General features: G+C 38.3%; 1 protein-coding gene across 8 annotated transcripts in view; it reads left to right on the top strand.

The window, feature by feature from the left end:
- The window catches only part of LOC101884065 (uncharacterized), a 28,258-nt gene extending 12,484 nt beyond the window's left edge, over window positions 1–15,774 (top strand). For 4 of the 8 annotated variants that reach the window (XM_087265261.1, XM_087265262.1, XM_087265263.1 and 1 more), the window contains 3 exons: window positions 1,982–2,269; window positions 4,405–4,570; window positions 14,706–15,774. In XM_087265261.1, coding sequence (XP_087121387.1) covers window positions 1,982–2,269; window positions 4,405–4,570; window positions 14,706–15,495 — 1,244 coding nt within the window. In that variant the 3' untranslated portion in view covers window positions 15,496–15,774. Of the gene's footprint in view, window positions 1–71; window positions 227–1,981; window positions 2,270–4,404; window positions 4,571–14,705 lie in introns of those variants that run through there. The other 4 variants (XM_087265266.1, XM_087265268.1, XM_087265269.1 and 1 more) reach the window with 2 other exon arrangements.
- The last annotated feature ends 3,597 nt before the right edge of the window (window positions 15,775–19,371 follow it).

Genomic DNA, 19,371 nt, shown 5'->3' on the forward strand with positions numbered 1-19,371 from the left:
AGACACAGGTGAACACAATCAATGAAACAAGGAGTAGCCGAAATAAAATGGAAGCAAGTGGAACCAGACGAACTCAAACAAAACTGCAATTTATTCAATTATTTTCATTCCCTCTATTAATTAGACCACATTAGTAGACTAATGTATGGTATAGTGAGAAAATATATAGGAGTGATTTTAGATACAGTCAAAGAATTGATGGACATGAGGGGATATAAACACATGGGTATGTATTGAGCAATATATTGTGGGCAATATTAGCGGTTAGAGTATGGATGCTTCTACGCTTCGAATTTTAACTGGAAATAGAAAACCATCCAGGAACCTTGGCATACTTTTTTTTTACATACTATGGTTTGGGACATAATAATTCTATTTTCGAATACTATTTAGGATGGATAGTATGGAAATTGAGACAGAACAACAGCCAAAGAATAGAAGGAAATGAGGGGGTATAAACAGATGGATAATAAATAAGACACAGGTAAACACAATTAATGAAACAAGTAGTAGCCAAGGTATCAATTAAAAAATGGGAACAAATGGAATAGCATTTAATATAGTTCAAATAACAAAGGGCATACTAAATGTCCATTATTCATTCATATGTTTTACACAGCAGATGCCTTTTCAACCACAACCCAGTACTGGAAAAAAAAATTATTATATTATATTATATTATATTATATTATATTATATTATATTATATTTTATTATATTAAATTATATTATATTATATTCACAGCAAGGTCAGGATAAGGGAGTAGGATCTAAATGCAGAAATACCTTATTTTACATAAATTAATATATAAAAATAAGACCAGCAAAGCAAAAGCCAAAAGACCAAAACAAAACCCAATTTGTTTCACTCACTCATTTTCATTCACTATTAGGGTGTGAGAGTATAAGGGTTGATATCAGATATAGCCAAATAATTCAAGGACATAAGGGATATAAACACATGGGTTACTAAACAAGACACAGGTGAACACAATCAATGAAACAACGAGTAGCCGAAATAAAATGGGAGCGAATGGAACCAAACAGACTCAAACAAAACTCCAATTCATTCAATCATTTTCATTTAACACATGGGTAACCAAACAAGACACAGGTGAACACAATCAATGAAACAAGTAGTAGCCAAGGGAATAAACTAAAAGTAGGAACAAATGGAACAGCATGTAAAATAGGTCAAAATAACAAAGGGCAAACTAAATGTCCATCATTCATTAATTTTTCTTCAGTTAAGGGGTCGTCAAAGTGGAATCAACCACCAACTATTCCGGCTTAAGTTTAACACAACGGATGCCTGCCAGCCAAAACCCAATACTGGAAAAAATGTCTATTCTATTCTATTCTATTCTATTCTATTCTATTCTATTCTATTCTATTCTATTATTCATTCACTCATTTTCTCGTCGGCTTAGTCCCTTTATTAATCTGGGGTCGCCACAGCGGAATAAACAGCCAACTTATCCAGCAAGTTTTTACGCAGCGGATGCACTTGCAGCCGCGACCCATCTCTGGGAAACCTATTCTATTCTATTCTATTCTATTCTATTCTATTCTATTCTATTCTATTCTATTCTATTCTATTCTATTCTATTCTTTTCTAAGAATGGGATAGCTTGAAAAATCATCTATTTCATGTTTCCTTAAAGTCTCTGTACTCTGAGCTTTCTTTATCCAAACCAGTGTCTGAGATTTCGTAATGCTAGCACATATGTGTCTACTAAATAATATATGAAAATAGATGTGCTTTTTTACTCTCTTATTAAGGTTTTAAACAAAGTTATTGAAGAAAAAAACTCATGAAACATCAAACTCTATGACAGCGATACTATTTATCCTGCTTATTATCCATCTGCTTAACAGTAATTTACCTCATACTTTACTGAGATTCAGCTGTTGCTGGCAGCGGCTGCAGTTAAAGCCGTTTAAACCCTATTAATCAAGATCAGCGTTTGTGTTTTCACAGCATGTGGAGTGCGATGTGTCCTGTCACCACGACCCTCCAACTGCTCCACATCATCACCCCATAAAGATGAGAAAGACAGGCCTCATTCCACTTCTGCTCGAGGACAGCAGCTCAGTAGAGACTGTGCTAAAACAGAGAGTGAGCTGAAGGTATTGGAAACATACGTAGGGATAAAAAGAACAGAGAAGAGAGAGAGGGCAAGAAGCAGTGTATACAGACAGAGAGTCCCTCTGGATTTAACCCCCAGGCCTTCCACTGCCCCTCTGGGAATGGGGCGACGAGCACCAGGTACTGCTATAAACCCAGCTGGCACCTTGACATTAAAAATGATATCAAAAAAACGTCAAATGTCAAAAATACTAATTGATTTGATGTCTATTGACTACCTTTGTCAAAACAACATCAAATTGACATCTAACATTTACGGAAGTCCTAAGAGGCCATGCATGCAAATATTTTTCTCTCATGTTTTCTAGTGATCACTACTTAATTTTCTCGTGATCGAGACATAACAAAAAATAGTTTTCTCATTATCACAACTTAACTTTTTTGCTTTTATTTATTTATGTATTCATTATTTTTATAAGTTTAAATTTAATACCTGCCCAGTGTATCATTGAAACATGTGAAATGAACACTCAAGCCTTTTAAACAGAATCTTCCTCATGTAACCTAATGATTGTGTATGATAAAGGTGAAACACAAGTGTTTTGCTAAGAGCAGCAGTTAAGTCTGTATTTCGAGACGTGCATTCATGCAACACATTAATAGTGTTCAGAAAAACCATAATATGAGCACAAACACACATGCTCATAATTATTGTGCATTCATATGATTATATATCATTATTTACAATAATATACCACAACTGTTACCATTTTAGAGAGCAAGTTTTAGATGACACAAAATAAGTTCTAGATGGCACAAAATAAGTTGCTGAATGTATGAATGGGATAACATGTCCTTTCCGCAGGTTATTTAAAATTACTTTGAAAAAGTAAATCCCTGGGCGATGCAGTGGTGCAGTAGGTAGTGCTGAAGGTTGCTGGTTCGAGCCTTGGCAGGGTCAGTTGGCATTTCTGTGTAAAGTTTGCATGTTCTTCCTGCATTTGCATGAGTTTCTTCAGGGTGCTCCAGTTTACCCCACAGTTCAAAGACATGTGGTACAGGTGAATTGTGTAAGAAGTGTATGAGTGTGTATGGATGTTTCCCAGAGATGGGTTGCAGCTAGAAGGGCATCCGCTGCATAAAACTTGCTGGTTAAGTTGGCAATTCATTCCGCTGTGGCGACCCCTGATTAATAAAGGGACTAAGCTGACTAAAAATGAATGAATATATGAGCAAATCCCTGGAAATAACAGAATATGAAGTTACTGTATGCGTGTCTAGGACATCTTCTTAGAATAAGCAGAAAAAGGTAGATTGTAAACTCAAGAAATGTTTTGTTCTTTATCAATATAATAAAATAATCGTTTTGTCAAGATAACAAGAAAAATAAGTTGTGATAATAGCCCCTGTGACTATGGGAACCAATAGCAGAGTGTTAAAAGTGACAAAGCAATGTTGAGGTTGATGTGACAGTTAAAACAAAAATTGGGATAAAAAATATCACAGATTTTTTATAGTGTAGATCTGACCCTTAAAAAAATGTTCATTACATTTAAATTATGTAACCTATTAAATAAAAGGTAATAGTATCTGACCTGAATATCAGATACCCATCAGATATCTGAATATCTGACCACAAATGAGAAGATAATGCTCCAAAAACACCAACAGAAATGAATTACTAGTAAGATTCAAATGTTTTTCATTGAGCCAAGACATACTGAGAGTTCAATAAGTACACCGTGTGAAACAAGTGTAATTATTGACATGGTAACATGGATTGAATAAATTGTTTATGTCAGCTTAAGTCTTGGTTATAAGCTAGCAGAAGAATGTTGCTGCAATGTTAATAGTGTAGTGTAGAGTAAATAGTGTCAAAGGCTGACAAGACACAAAACAGCAAGACAGCAAATTTAAAGTTTGTGTGAAATGAAAATGTACAGTGTTTACTTTGTTTTAGGGTGAACAATGAATCTGTGCAAGTTAATTACCTGAAAAAAGTTTTGGTGATCTTCAAATCACAGTCTGACCATATGCTTTTGTGTCTTGAGTGGTGGTCCTTCTCTGTTGATATTAGTTTGATGGCTTCAGCCAAAACATTCTTGACCACATCTCACTTCCTGTTTGCAGTTTGCTATGAGGGAATGATGCACAAAAAGAAAGCCCCGTCTCCCACTGAAAAATTAGTTTCAATTGGGCGTACATCAATACTCAAATAAAAGTCTCTGTAACTTCTGGTTCATGCAGATTTTAAGGATCACTCTCACAGTCCCTTTCTCACAAACTAATTTTCAATAATTTCATTCTTTATGAAGAAACTCCAATGTGCGAGATTATCTGGAGAAGAAAAGATGACTACAAAGAAACATCTCAACATTGTACAGAGGACCTTAGTCTAACTCCAACATTACATCTCTATCTGCCCTCATCCTACCAGCCCCATGAGCAGGGAGAAGACGGAGGAGCTGTAGAGGATAATAGGTAAGACTATCTAAAACCTCACTGATAGATCATGTCACATTCCAAGAAGACTATATGGGCGTACTCGCACTATGTACAGTTGCCTTGAACTGGGCAGAAGGACACTTGCCTGAACCGTGCCTGAGCCCTGTAATGGTCTGAGTGGTAATCGAACCAGGGTCTACGGTGTGGTTAGCAGTAGTTCTTACTACATGAGCTAAGTCAGCGACTTCTGGCCCAAGAGCAGAAAAGGAACAAAAAAAGTTATTCCACAACGTATGAATTCCAAAAATAATACGTCTTTACTGAAGAAAAATTGACATAAAGGAGAGACAAAATCTCTCTACAGCCAGGATTGAAAAAGTAGAACAAAATAGGAAAGCCGAGCTTCTCAAAATACATACAAAACTAAATAGACATGAGGGTCTCAGAACAATTAAATAAGAACATCAAGCAAAAAACCTAGAGAACAACTTAACTGTACATTGGACGAGGCATAAGAGGTAGGGTTCAGGACTGAACACAGAGCAGGATACAAAGCAGTCTTATATAGAGCAAAGAACAGGTGGTGGTGCTTAGGTTGATTAGAGGGGAGTTTAAAGGAACAAGAGTCACTGCCGCCGTCCAATGTTGAGGAGTATAGGGCAATATTGCTGCGCCCCCTGATGGCTTGGAGGATGTGATAAAGTGCTGAGATATTACAAGCATGATTCAGAGCACTCGCACTTCTCAAACGATTCGGGAAACGGGCCTTGGCACGATTTGGATAGCCAGTGTGAGTGCGCCCCATAACACCATTGTTAAAAAAGGGCAGGGGGTAAAAGTAAAAGTCTAAAAAACAGTGAGAGCAAAAAAAAAACAAAAAAAAACTACTCATGTAGCTAGTTTCTAGTTACTTAAAACCGCATGTTTTAATCTACTTGACTTAGCTTTCACACATCTCTTTCCTGTGTGATGACCACAATAACCTCACAAAACCTGTCATTTACATTAACACTGTTTATCTGTCCTTGTTAACTTGCTCAGATCTTGCTTGGCTTCTGCCATCATCTTCAAACTACAGGCGTGACCCATGCATGCTCTAAATGACAGAAGGAGATCCACTTCTATAGCAGCCTCTCGCAAAACAAACTCTCCAGTGCGGCAAGATTTGTGAACAAGTCATATGAACTTATTAGACTTAAAAATCTCTTTTTAAAAGTAAAGTTTTTTTCCCTAAAATTTAGTTTAGTAAGAATAAAAGCACCCAAAATTATACTTAAATGAATGTAATTTGTTATTACCCACATATAGCTTGTATTTCAAATTGAAAACAATCATGGCCACCATATTGTATAGTGTCATTCCAAACCGAAGTACTGGACACTTTGAAGGGCTCAAAAATGGTACATTTGACACACTCAGTGGCGGGTTTAGTCATGGGCAATATGGGCATTCACCCAGGGTGGCATCTTCTTCCTCCAGGAACGTGGTTGTGAAACACTGGATTGGGGCACAGGGATGAGCCCTTCCAAATGGAGCAGACACCATGTTAATACTAGCTTTAATAATATAGTAGTATATGCAACCGGCCCCTGCTCTCTTGAACATGCAGCAATATGGAAGGGTGAGAATGGGCTGAGGGTAAAGCCATTGCACAGTAAAAGCTACTTAAAATGAAATAGATGGCTTACATATTTGGATGCCAAAAGTAACGGACTCATTCATCCATCCTCTTGAACGGTTAATGAGGATACTTGAGTGATATCACGAGTCCTCTGTGCCACTGAGGCAGCGTTAAGTGACATTCTGGCCTGTGTGGTTTGTATCTGGCATTCAGCTGGCGAAAGTATGATGTTCTCACTTCCATGGAAACTCACAGTAGAGCAGGCCAGACTTATTGAACTCATGCTAGACATGGCCTTAACCTGATGCTCACAGATGAAGTAAATTTATCTACATGACTGCACTCAAAGACATTACTAAGCTACAAGGTTGTTGTTAAGGTAGGAACATTGTCTCAGCCCCAGTGGTGAGAGGGTCCAATATGATAAGCTTATTCACTTAGAAGGGGGGCAGTCTTAATGCACCCCGGTCCCATCATGAGCTGTGGTAAATTTCAGACAAATCTCAACATACTGAAAACACTTCTAATATATTGATGTATTAATTTGCATTTGAATGATTCTGGGAATGTTATAGTAAATCTATGTGCAAAATGATTAGTTTTGTAGAGAGTCCACCAAAAGGTCCATCTGTCATCTCTCTTTTTAAAATCTGAGCCCATATCTTGAGTGTGAAAGTTAGTTTAATATGATTTCACAAAGTAGAACATGTTCCTGGATCTACTTCTTGTTGATCATGGAACAACATTCCAATCAATCAATCAGATTTGAGAGATATGTTTACATGTAATGTCAAGTTTACGCCTAAAACAACAGCAAGTAGGGGCTTCTGCATAATTTTTATTTACTTTATTCTCCCTCAGATTTTAGGCACAAGTTATATTTATAGTAGGAATAGATAGGGAATAAGGTCAAGAAAATATTTTGGACATAAATGTTGTACCTGGATCAGTAAGAAAAGCAAAGTCGTGACATGTGGCTAAATTTGATGACCCATACTTAGAATTTGGGCTCTGCGTTTAACTCATCTATGTGCACTCAAACAGCAGTGAACACACATACAGTGTGAACACACGACTCGAGCAGGGAGCAGCCATTCAATCATTTCCAAGGCACCAAAATGCCCAAAAAAATGCCTTGCTTAACAATCTCACCTCAGCTTTGTTATTGAGGGTGGAATAGATTGCTGGTTATTTACTCCCCTATAATCTCAACAATCTCTATAAGGCTTGAACCTGCAAATGTTGGATCTCTAAGCATTATGGCTGCCCTAAACAGACCCACAAACAGTGTTTATCCAAGAGCATGTCAGACCAGAAGCATAATATAACTGATGATCTTTGTTTCCACTCCAGTCCCGCCAGCTTTTCAATCATATTTAAATAAGGAGACTGAACAGGCCACTCAAGAGCATTCTAGGACATATTCCTAAATCTGATTTTGGTCAATTTGGGTGTGTATTTGAGGCCTGCTGCAAAAAGTCAGTTAAAAGACAGAACTGTTGGGAATGATTCAATATCCTTTTTGTTGAACCCAGCAGTTTGCATCAACCATTTATCTAGTAAAGAACCATACACAGTGACTTTATTGAAAAGTCATAAAATCTTCAAAATTTTATTTTATTTAAAAATGTTTTTTTTACTTTTTTCAAATTTCTAAAACAATCGAATTCCGAATAGTTAAAATGTACAGAACAGTTGCATTACCCATAATGCTCTACAGACGTTTTGCCAATAAGACAGTCGCAAAAGGCAAAGCGTGACAAAAATATCTTTGGCTCCATCTACTCTCATGAACCATTACACATTTTATATAGATAAGACCTCAACTTTTAAGTAAACTTAACTTAAGTAAACATTATGGAGTTTACATAACTTATGATGACCTATCTGAAACTGAATAGCACTAAAACTAAAACTGAGCTTATGCTTTTTTGTGCAAATGCTGCAACTCAAAAGGCCAATTACACTCAACAACGACTTTATTAGATACACCTGTTTAACTGCTCATTAACGCAAATTTCTAATCAGCCAATCATATGGGAGCAACTCAATGCATTTAGGCATATAGACATGGTCAATACGATCTTCTGCAGATCAAATCAAGCATCAGTATGGGGAAGAAAGGGGATTTAAGTGACTTTGAACGTGACATGGTTGCTTGTGCCAGAAGGGGTGGTCTGAGTATTTCAGAAACTGCTGATCTACTGGGATTTTCACGCACAACCATCTCTAGGGTTTACAGAGAATGGTCTGAAAAGAGGAAATATCCATTAAGTGGCAGTTCTGTGGCCGCAAATGCCTTGTTGATTCCAGAGGTCACAAGAGAATGGCCAGACTGGTTCAAGTTGATAGAAAGGCAACAGTAACTTGAGTAACCACTTGTTACAACCGAGGTATGCAAAATAGCATCTCGGAATGTACAACATGTCCAACCTTAAGGCGGATGGGCTACAACAGCAGAAAACCACACCAGGTGCCTCTCCTGTCAGCTAGGAACAGGAAACTGAGACTACAATTAACACAGGCTCACCAAAATTGCACAATAGAAGATTGGAAAATGTAGACTGGTCTGATGAGTCTCAATTTCTGCTGCGACATTCGAATGGTAGGGTCAGAATTTAGAGTCAACAACATGAAAGCATGGATCAATCCTGCCTTGTATCAACACTTCAGGTTAGTGGTGGTGCATCGTTAGCATCAGGTAACACCACAACCTACCTGAGTATTGTTGCTGACCATATCTATTCCTTTATGACCACATGTACCTATCTTCTGTTGGCTACTTCCAGCAGAATAATACGCCATGTCATAAAGCGCGAATCATCTCAGACTGGTTTCTTGAACATGACCATGAATTCGCTGTACTCGAATGGACATCACAGTCACCAAATCTCATTCCAACAGAGCACCTTTGGAATGTGGTGGAATGGAAGATTCGCATCATGGATGTGCAGCCGACAAATCTGCAGCAACTGTGTGATGCTTGCATGTCAATATGGAGCAAAATCTCTCAGGAATATTTCCAGAACCTTGTTAAATCTATGCAATGAATGATTAAGGTGGTTCTGAAGGCAAAAGTGGGTTTAGTAATGTGTACCTAATAAAGTGGCTGGTGAGTGTACAGTATATTAGCTAGGTTGTCGGTTTTAATTTTGCTACTCCCCACTTCACAGCTACAGAACATTGGTGTCATCTTTGTTCTCTGACTAACATTTGATGCACAGATAAAATGTATCTAAAAATTACCTTTTTTTACTCTCAATTTGAATCCATAAAGAAAGACTGATTGCCTCTTGGTTAACAACTAGTTGATCAAACTAGTACTTAAGACAATGCTATGTTTATGCAGCTGGCCTCAGGGTCTAAAACTTTTTGATCTTGTCAAAGATTGACCACTTCCAGACATAGTTGAAAACGCATTAGATCAGATTCATAGCATAAATGCTTATGTGGTTAAACAATGCATGTGCAACAATGTTCCAACATTTTTGAGGAACAGTGATGACAGGCTAGATCGGTTCTAAAACAAAAACATAGTACTGTGGTAGTTAGGTTGCAGTATTGTTTACACGCCTGCAAAAGTGATGTAGTACATGACAAAATTGGAGGAAAGGGTCTTGACAATCTGAACACAAGTGGTCACAAGAGACACATTTGAATGTTTGTTAATACCAGGTGGAAACAGAGCCAACAAAGAGAAGCATTTAAGCCATTTTTTTTTTGGTTTGAATTAAGTCCATGAACTGTAATACAGCTAATCTCTAATCTACTCATGTTACAATTATTTTCATTTTGACAACTACAAAGTTTTCAGTTTCCCATGGCTACCCAGATCACTGCATGCGTTTCAATATCTTAGTATCATAGCAGCTGTAATCCAGCTGTAGGTCAGGCTGCAAATATCATTTCACATTTGGTATTTGCAGGTTTCGCTTATGTTCCAGACTAGCAAAACTCTGTTCTCTGAACATAGGTCTCTGGGGTCTAACAATCAAGAAGGGATTTCTGGTTTACTTAGCCTTAGGATGTGGTCACTCTTTATGACTTTTGGACATCTGAAACCACGTACTTTTAAAGGTAATATGCTGTAACATTATTTCGCCCTACAGGCAAACAGTCCTTTAATCTGCAAACAAATATGTAAACTTTATAGCCCACATGTGTTGCATGTTACTTGGCTAAAAGTTTGTTTTAGGTTACATAAAAAGATATGATGTAAACCACAATGTTATAAAACGAATAGTTTCGGTCCCTTATTCTGATTGGTTAAACTATGTTCAAAGCCAGCTCAACAGAGACACTGATCCTCAGTATATTACATTTGTGCTACTGCAGTTTGTTATATTATTTAATACAGCAAGATCAATAGTTTATTACTAGTTTAATGGTGTTAGGCATCCTTCTTTCATCTTTAAAAGGGTCATGACATCCAGTTTGCCTTAATGTTTCACATGCCATACACTGTAAAACCCAATAAGTTAAAGAGCCCCTATATTGCATTATAGAAGGTCATATTTTGATTTTGGGGGTCTCCAACAACAGTCTGATATGCAAACACTTTCCCTGGCTTATAATATGCGTTTATTTTTACATAATTATCCCAGCGACTTCCATATGATTCGTTCAGCGATTCATTTGTTCCCAAATCCCTCCTTAGCCTAATGCTAATCTGTGCTGATTGGTCCGATGACCCAGTCAGTTGCAATAGGTTGACTGCATTCAGCGCGAGACAGATACTACATCCCAATTTGCATACTTATACTACACCCTTAAAGTATATACTTTTTTTTGTGAAGGAAAAGTTTATACTTTCGAGTGTGCAACAGAAGAGTATGCAATCTTTGGGACATATTACTTCCTCTTTAACAGATCGTTGTGTTGCTTAGTTATGCCCCCTGTCAATCATCCACACACCATCCACATTTCTGTCATATTTAATTTCCTACCTTACGGGAGAAGCAGCAGCAGGTTAATCTCCCATGTATGAGTCTTTCATGCAGAGAAATCTCCTCAGGCCTTTGGGTAATTCTCATTCAGACGTTCAGAAATCCAAACACATTTTTTTACAAGTTCAGTATTGTTGTTGCAGATGCAATATAACATATATAATGTGATTTAAATATTCTCCAGTGGGCTAGATATTGACTAACAGTCATTCAAACATCTTTTATGAAGCCTCTCTACTTGACAGTTGGTCTCGCGCATCCATCATGTTTGTAGTTTATTTACACTTTTCACACGTGCTTGTAGTTCTAATCACATTCCATTGCGCAATGTATTGTGGGCAATATCAGCAGTTAGAGTATGGACACTTCTACACTTAAATTATTTACCGGAAATAGCAAACGATTCAGGAACCTCTTGCATACTCTTTTCAACATACTATGGTTTGGGACATACTAATTCTAGTTTCAAATATTATTTAGGATGCATAGTATGCAGATTGGGACGCAGCAAGAGAGAATTGCCCACCACAGCTTATTAACAGTTTTGAAGAAGTCAAAGTGTATATGTGTGAGCCCAATGCAGGAGTGCATTAAAGCAATGCAGTTAAACACCAGCATATTGCTCTATATTGCTAATTCGTACGAATTTGTACGAGTTCAGTCGTACGAAATGATACGATTTTAAAAAGGAGGCGTGGCACCTTACCCCACCCCTAACCCCAACCGTCATTGGGGGATGTGCAAATCGTACTAAATTGTACGAATTAGATCGTACGAATTCATACGAATTAGCCACTAAATGAAAAAGTTACGAATTGCCGTGAGATTGTGTTGGAACAGCTGATGATGGCCATAGCAATGACAAACGACAGAGGGTCATGATCACGTGCGCATTTAAATCCAGTGTTTTTCCAGTGTTACAGTGTTTGTGGGCGGGGGTTTCAATTTTCCCGGGTCTGCGCCTGCAACAAATGGGCGGGGCTTAAGTTCCATATCAACATCACACCGACATGGATAAAGATTTGTTACCCTGATGATTGCTTTAAACTACTCTAATTGGACTTTTTTATAGAAGAATCAACAGTTTTAAACATAACACACTTTTAGATTTAAGCCTTAGCTGGATATTTCACTTCACTTAGAGCTGTTACACACTGCATAGGAGGTCATTTTCAAAAACCCATAATAGGGGCTCTTTAAGGTAAGTCAAACCATTTGAGGTTGAAGTAATAAAGAGACTGAAGAGAAACATAACTGCACATTCAGTCTCTCAAAATTTCAGCAGAGGATGATTAAATAACTAGACAAACTGTATCAAAAGCTTCAATTATTACTAACTTTCTTGAGGTTTTTCTTTTGTCAGACGTCTACTGAAATTCATTGAAAATAGTATTTTATATTTCAAATTTAATATAATACAGTGGTTCCTTTACAGGGCTCTTTGACATCATTTCTCATGTCATTTTTTGGCTTGCTGTTATGGCAAGCATAACACACACACACACTAAACAGCAATATTAATGACTAACTATATTTTGAATATTCAAATTCTGGGGTGAAAATTTAAAGAGTCACCATGATATATGACGTTTGTGTCACAATACAATAATGTTGCAAAATAAATTCTGTGATATATTGCAATTGATTACTTTTTTTATTTTTAACCTTACAAGTTATGTTACCAAAGGAAAACTTCAACAACATTTTTCAGTTTGTTTATCACACTTTAATTTTATTTCTGCAATGCAAAATTGGATTGTCAAGCAGAAAAAACTGACCGACACTTTAATAAAAGCCGGCCAAATATGTTGTATGTGTACAAGTTAGGATTATCAAATTTGTTCCTGTTATGCTTAATAGCAGAATATTGAGATATTGTTTTGAGAAATTGTTTTAACCTTATTTGAAAGTCAAGTTTACATACTATAAGATTATTATGCCTCTGAAAAAGCTCAGATGATGGTGTCAAGGTTTTGGAAGTTTCTGATTGGAGGCACATCTGTAGAATAGTTTTCAAGGAAAACCTCAAACATACTGCTTCATTGTGTGACAACAACAAGCCAGAATCAACAAAAAAGCCAGATTAAAATTAGCTAAATTACACTGAAAAAAAAAGACTAATTTTTGGAGACATGTACTGTGGTCTGATGGAACTAAGATTGAGCTGGCCATAATGACCAGTGTTACATTTGGAGGACAAAGGGGAAAGCTTACAAGCCTAGGAACACTATCCCAACTGTGAAGTATGGGGGTGGCAGCATCATGTTGTGGGGCTGTTTTGCTGCAGGAGGGACTGGTCCACTTCACAGCATAGATGGCATCATGAAGAAAGAACATTAACTCTAAAGACATCAGCCAGGAAATAAAAACTTGGCCACAAATGGGTCTTCCAAACAGACCATGACCCTAATCATACTGCCAAATTAGTTAAAATTTGCTTTAAGGTCAACAGAGTGAATGTTTTGGAGTGGCCATCACAAAGCCCTGACATCAATCCAATAGAAAATTTGTAGGTAGAGTTGAAAAAGCCTGTGCGAGCAAATCTGACTCCGTTACACCAATTCTGTCTGGAGGAATGGTTCAAAATTCCTTCAAACTATTTTGAGAAGCTTGTGGAAGGACACCCAAAACATTTGACCAAAGTTATACAGTTTAAAAGCAAAGCTAAAAAATTCCAAAGAAATAGATGTAAACTTTTGACTGTCTAGAAATTAATAAAAAATTCTCAAAAAAATAAAAACAATTCTCATTATTCTGGCATTTAGCAAATATAAATCATTTAGGTAATCCTAATGAACCTAAAATAGTAAACGTTAGTATGATTTACCATCAGACATTTTTTTTTTAAATGCCTATGTTCCTTTTTTTTAGTGTATGCAAACTTCTTGTTTCAACTGTATGAAGTATTTAGTACTAATTTACTGCATGCTAAAGGTGAATCCACTATTTATCCACCATATACAAACTAAATAAACCAGTGGTTCTCAAACTGTGGTACGTGTACCACTAGTGGTACGCAGGCTTCCTTCTAGTGGTACACGAAGGAATGGTGTATGTCATGTACATGCTACACACATTTAAAAATGTATCAAAAAGGATGTATATAATATGCCATATATGACATAAAGCCTATATTTCTGAGGGAATCTGCCACGTTTTTTTAACTGTGCAGATTTGTAGCTGCTTTACTAGGCCAACTACGCTATTGTATTTCAATACTGCTCATTTTGGTGGTACTTGGAGAGACAATTTTTTTCTGAGGTGGTACTTGAAAAAAGTTTAAGAACCACTGAAATAAACAAAATCACAATGGAGTGTCGTGTTACGAAATGGCGTCTGTTATTATAGTATTGCTGTCAGTAACTATTTTTTATGCAGAATGGTGGCATTTAATGATAAAATGTTATGATGAAAACATATTAATACATATATTTTTCCTTGGGAATTGTTTATTGTTTGGTAATATTTTGAGAAAAAATTAACAATCACCCATGAAGCCATGGTTGACAGGCAATCTACTGTAAACCACAGCTTCCTGGGACTTGTTGCTTTATCCTACCTTTATTCCATCCTTCAAGTGTTGACAATTCGTTTTTCTTAAAAGCGACTCAAAGGAGCAAGACACCATGGTGGATCTCAAGGAGCATGACATCACCATGGAGAGCCAAAAACAAGACGTAACCATCAACAAAACTCAAGATGAAAGACAAACTGAGTTCACAGATGTCACACAATATGATATCACGGATACCGGTCTGAATGACAAACAAAAACCAGAAGAAACCTTCGAGAATGACACGATGCGAGAAATTCGCCAACAAGATGACAACAATCAACAAGAAATGCATTGTCACATTGAAAGATTTTTTAACATCGTAGATGACAAGCAGGAATATGACATCACAGAGAAAACCGAAGGCATATTTAGAAGAACCAAATCCAACAGAAGTTCGTTTTCCAGGCTAACAAGCAAAACACGTTATCCAGCCACAGCTACAGCGCTAACATTCCCATCAATCCTGACAGACAGATATCCCTCTCCGACCGTTAGCCTCCTGCCGTCATTTTATGGCACTTCGTTTGGCTATCGCATCAGAACGATGTCTGAAAACTCCAAAACAAGGACCAGAAAACCCCGCGATGACAACCGACTTGCACAGTCGACGAATGACATGCGACATTCCATTGAAATAAAAGGAAATCCCTGCTTATTAAAAACAAGGGCAGGACTGGCAGTCGGCCCCCACCCTGAAATAATGAGCATAGAGAGGGGGTCCCGAACTCGTAAAATGAAAACCACCAAGACGTTTTTGTCGGGGCCAAAGGGGCCCCAAGAGACTAAGACAGTGTGTGAGCAGCACAGTCCTGAGAACAGGTGGAGAGGCCAGGATTAAGTCTGACGGCACAATTGTGTGTGGCCTTTTATGCCTTTTCATTAGAGATTGACTGAATTAAAGCAGTTCACACAGGCATGTTAGACCACTCAGACGTGTTATGGCTTTGGGAACAAGGGTTTTGGCACCAGCTGGAACATTTTCTTGTTCAATTAAAGGCCAGCAAAGAGGAATAGTAGACTTTTTATGTTTTTGACTCCCATCTGGTCTTTCTCATTGAGTGTTGGTTTAGGTATGTTGACGTAGATGATTATAAATATTTCATGATTCAATCCTTGCAGAATTTTGGTGCATTTTTCTGTTTCTCTGACTTTATGCAAAAGTAATAGATCATCTAAATTATGTAACATCCAAAAACCATGTCTGGTGACTGTTTTTTAGCAATAGGGATTGACGAGTTTATGAAGGTTAAAAGTGATTTTTAAGCCATACAGCATGTGATTTTGAAAATAACAGACACATTATAATGAGATAAAGTGCAAAATAAAAGATCAGCTAAACTCTTGCATATTTATTTTACCGTTATTTAACCAGGAAGTCTCACTGAGATTTAAAATCTCTTTTACAACACAAAAATAAATAAAATAAAAAGTAAATAAATAAAATACATAAACGCTACAACATAACATAACATAACATAACATAACATAACATAACATAAAAACAGCATTTCATCAGTCCTCTCAACAAAAACAATTACATTCTTTCAATACCGCTTTTTATAATGGCTTTAAAGTCACTGAAAGACACAAAAAAGTATTTTTGCAAATTATTCCATGCCCAAGGTGTGCAATAAGAAAATGCAGTTTTACCCAGCTCTCGAGGTATATTGAAAAGCAAACACTTGGAAGAGGATAGCTGGTAATTCCCAGAGCTAAGACACAAGAAAATAAAAAAAATTAAGATAAGCTGCAAGTTTACCTACACTGTAAAAAAGATCCGTTATTTTATTTTATTTATTTATTTATTTATTTTTGGCAGGTGGGGTGCCAGAAAAAAAGTGATATAACGACTGTCTGAAATTTACTCTAAAACAACAGACGTTAAATTACAGAAATTTACCGAAAATTTTTATTTTATGAAATTTCTGAAATTTAACCATTATTGTTTTACAGTAAATTTCTGTAATTTAACGGCCGTTGTTTTAAGGTAACTTATTTAGTAAATTTATGTAATCTAACAGTGTTGTTTTACAGTAAATTTCTGTAATTTAACAGCTGTTGTTTTACAGTAAATTTATGTCATTTAAAAGCTGTTATTTTACAGTAAATTTCTGTAATTTTACGGCTGCTGTTTTACAGTAAATTTAAGTAACTTAATGCCCGTTGTTCCACAGTACATTTTTGTAACTTAATGGCCGTTATACAGTAAACATCTGTAATTTAACGGTTGTTGTTTTACTGTAAATTTATGTAACTTAGCTGTCGTTGTTTTACAGTAAATTTCTGTAATTTAATGGTCTTTATTTTATGAAATCTTATTTTAAAAGTAAAATAGCAGATTTTTTAACAGTGTAACATAGCTAGTTTTCTGTGTACAGCTAGTGATGTCCAGCCCACCATCTCATCTAAAATGCATTGATGAGTACGGGATTTTGCAGTAATAAAACGTAGAGAAGCATGACATACAGAATCAAGTCTTGTTAGAAAAGAAGATGCCGTATGCATGCATAATATATCCCCATAATCAAGCATAGATAAAAAAAAAAAGCTTCTACAAGTTTCTTTTTAGAATTTAAAGTAAAATTAGACTTATTTCTAAAATAAAACATAAGTTTCTTTTTTTTCTTATATTAACTGTTTAAAAGTTTGGTAAAATTTGTATCAGAAATGCTGCATTTTTTTTTTTTTTAAATAAGCACCAATGTCAGGGCATGAAAAAAAATCCAAAGCAGCCCCCATATCGTTCGAGGTTACTAAGTAACCCTTCGTTCCCCGAGGAGGGGAACGGAAGCACTATAAGTGGATTTGATTGTAAAATCCACGCATTGGGAGGTTCGGTTCAGAAGCTACTCGTCTGAAAGAGTATTGAACGGGCCAATTAAGAATGAATTGGCAGCGCAAGCCTGCGCAGGTGAGCGGCATAAGCAATCAACTGAGTATATAAGCTCACCTGGCGCCAGCAGACGCTATCCTTTTTAAGCTGAAGAGACTTTCAACAGCTAAGGGACAGTCATTATGGCGACGGAGTATAGTGCTTCCGTTCCCCTCCTCGGGGAACGAAGGGTTACTTAGTAACCTCGAACGTTCCCCTTCGGGGGGAACTTCAGCACTATAAGTGGATTTGATTGTAAAATCCACGCATTGGGAGCCCATTGAAAGCGCCATAATGACTGCACCTTACCAACACCCCCGATGAGGAGATAGTCAAGCAAGCGTGACGCACCCACATCATGGGGGGCGCGGTCCTCCAACGTGTCCCTGGCCCTAATTTATCCTACTTCAACAGAAGTTTTACGGATTTATATATATTTTTTGGGAAGTCGTGAGCATCTAGATAATTCTAGGAAATACGACAGTACGTTGGGAAGCGTGCAATCCCGATAGGGAGGACGCTGCGGAGGCCATCCGTTACCCAAGGGGGGATAGATGGCAGAATTTACATATGGACTAGCCCTAAAAAAGGGGGAGTTCGCATAGCAAAAGAGTGGTTAGCGGGGAGGGAAGACACAGGTCCGCCCAGGGGGGGGACTTAACCGTGGCGGAATAAGCATATGGGATCGCCTAGTGGGGATCGCGCATAGCAGGCACCTTTACCCAAAACGCGGGCTGACCAGCGGGCAGACCTACAACGTAGTGGGCCAGCAAGTGACTCCTCCGCTGAGTCAGTGCTGGGGGCCACGGAGGAATCTGCAGGGCTCACCTGACGGGGAACTTTACTGACAGATAAAAAGGCGCACGTATCTCCGTGTTAGGGAAAATGGCGCAGCAAGCGTGTTTCAACACCCTACCGAATTGTTTCCTCAATCACCAAGGGTTACCTAATACCCTTGAGGAAAACCGGCTCCACTCGCAGATTGTAAAACCTTGCAAATGTGTTGGGTGTCACCCAGCCCGCAGCTCTACAGAAGTCTGTTAGAGGGGCGCCGCGTGCGCGCGCTCGAGAGGATGCGAAGCTCCGAGTGGAGTGCGCACGCGCTCTCGGGGGACGCGGCTTATCTCGGCTCTGATAGTGAAAGAAAGGCATCCACAATCTAGTGGGAACTTATTTCGGTACGGCACTTCCCTGCTGCCGACCGCTATAACAGACGAAGAGCTGCTCAGATGATCTAAACTCTGAGTGCGGTCCGGATAATACGCAAAACGCGAACTGGACCATAAGAAGGGCTGGGTCTGCCTCCTCCGAGGGCAGCGCTTGCAGGCTCACTACCTCGTATTAAAACGGAGTGGTAGGAACCTTGGGCACATATCGCGGGCGGGGTCTCAGGACGTGAGAGAAGCCAGCCCAATTACAGGCACGAGTCACTGACCGAAAAATGCCTCCGGGTCCCCGACCCTCTAATCGATATCAACGCGACCAGCAGAGCTGTCTTCAGGGACAGAAAGATACTGAGTCGAGGATCGAAGGGATCTGACGCGGCTTGTGTAGCGAGGGCGAGATCCTAAGAGGGCATGAGAGGGGGCGGGGTGGATTAATTCGCTTAACGCCCCTGAGGAACCGGATGATGAGGTTATGCGTTCCCACGGTGCTGCCAGCCACCGCGTTATGAGAGCGGAGATGGCAGCCACGTAACCTTGAGTGTGGAGGGCGACAGCCTGCTCTCCAACTTCTCTCGGCGTAAAGAAAGCACAACGCTGATCTGGCAAATTACGGGGGTCTTCTCAGCGAGAGACACGCCATTCAGTGAATAGACTCCACGTCAGGGCATAGGCGCGC

Source organism: Danio rerio, chromosome 8 (genome assembly GCF_052040795.2).
Source record: "Danio rerio strain M-AB ecotype USA chromosome 8, GRCz13ab, whole genome shotgun sequence".
In the NCBI taxonomy this organism is placed as follows: Eukaryota; Metazoa; Chordata; class Actinopteri; order Cypriniformes; family Danionidae; genus Danio; species Danio rerio.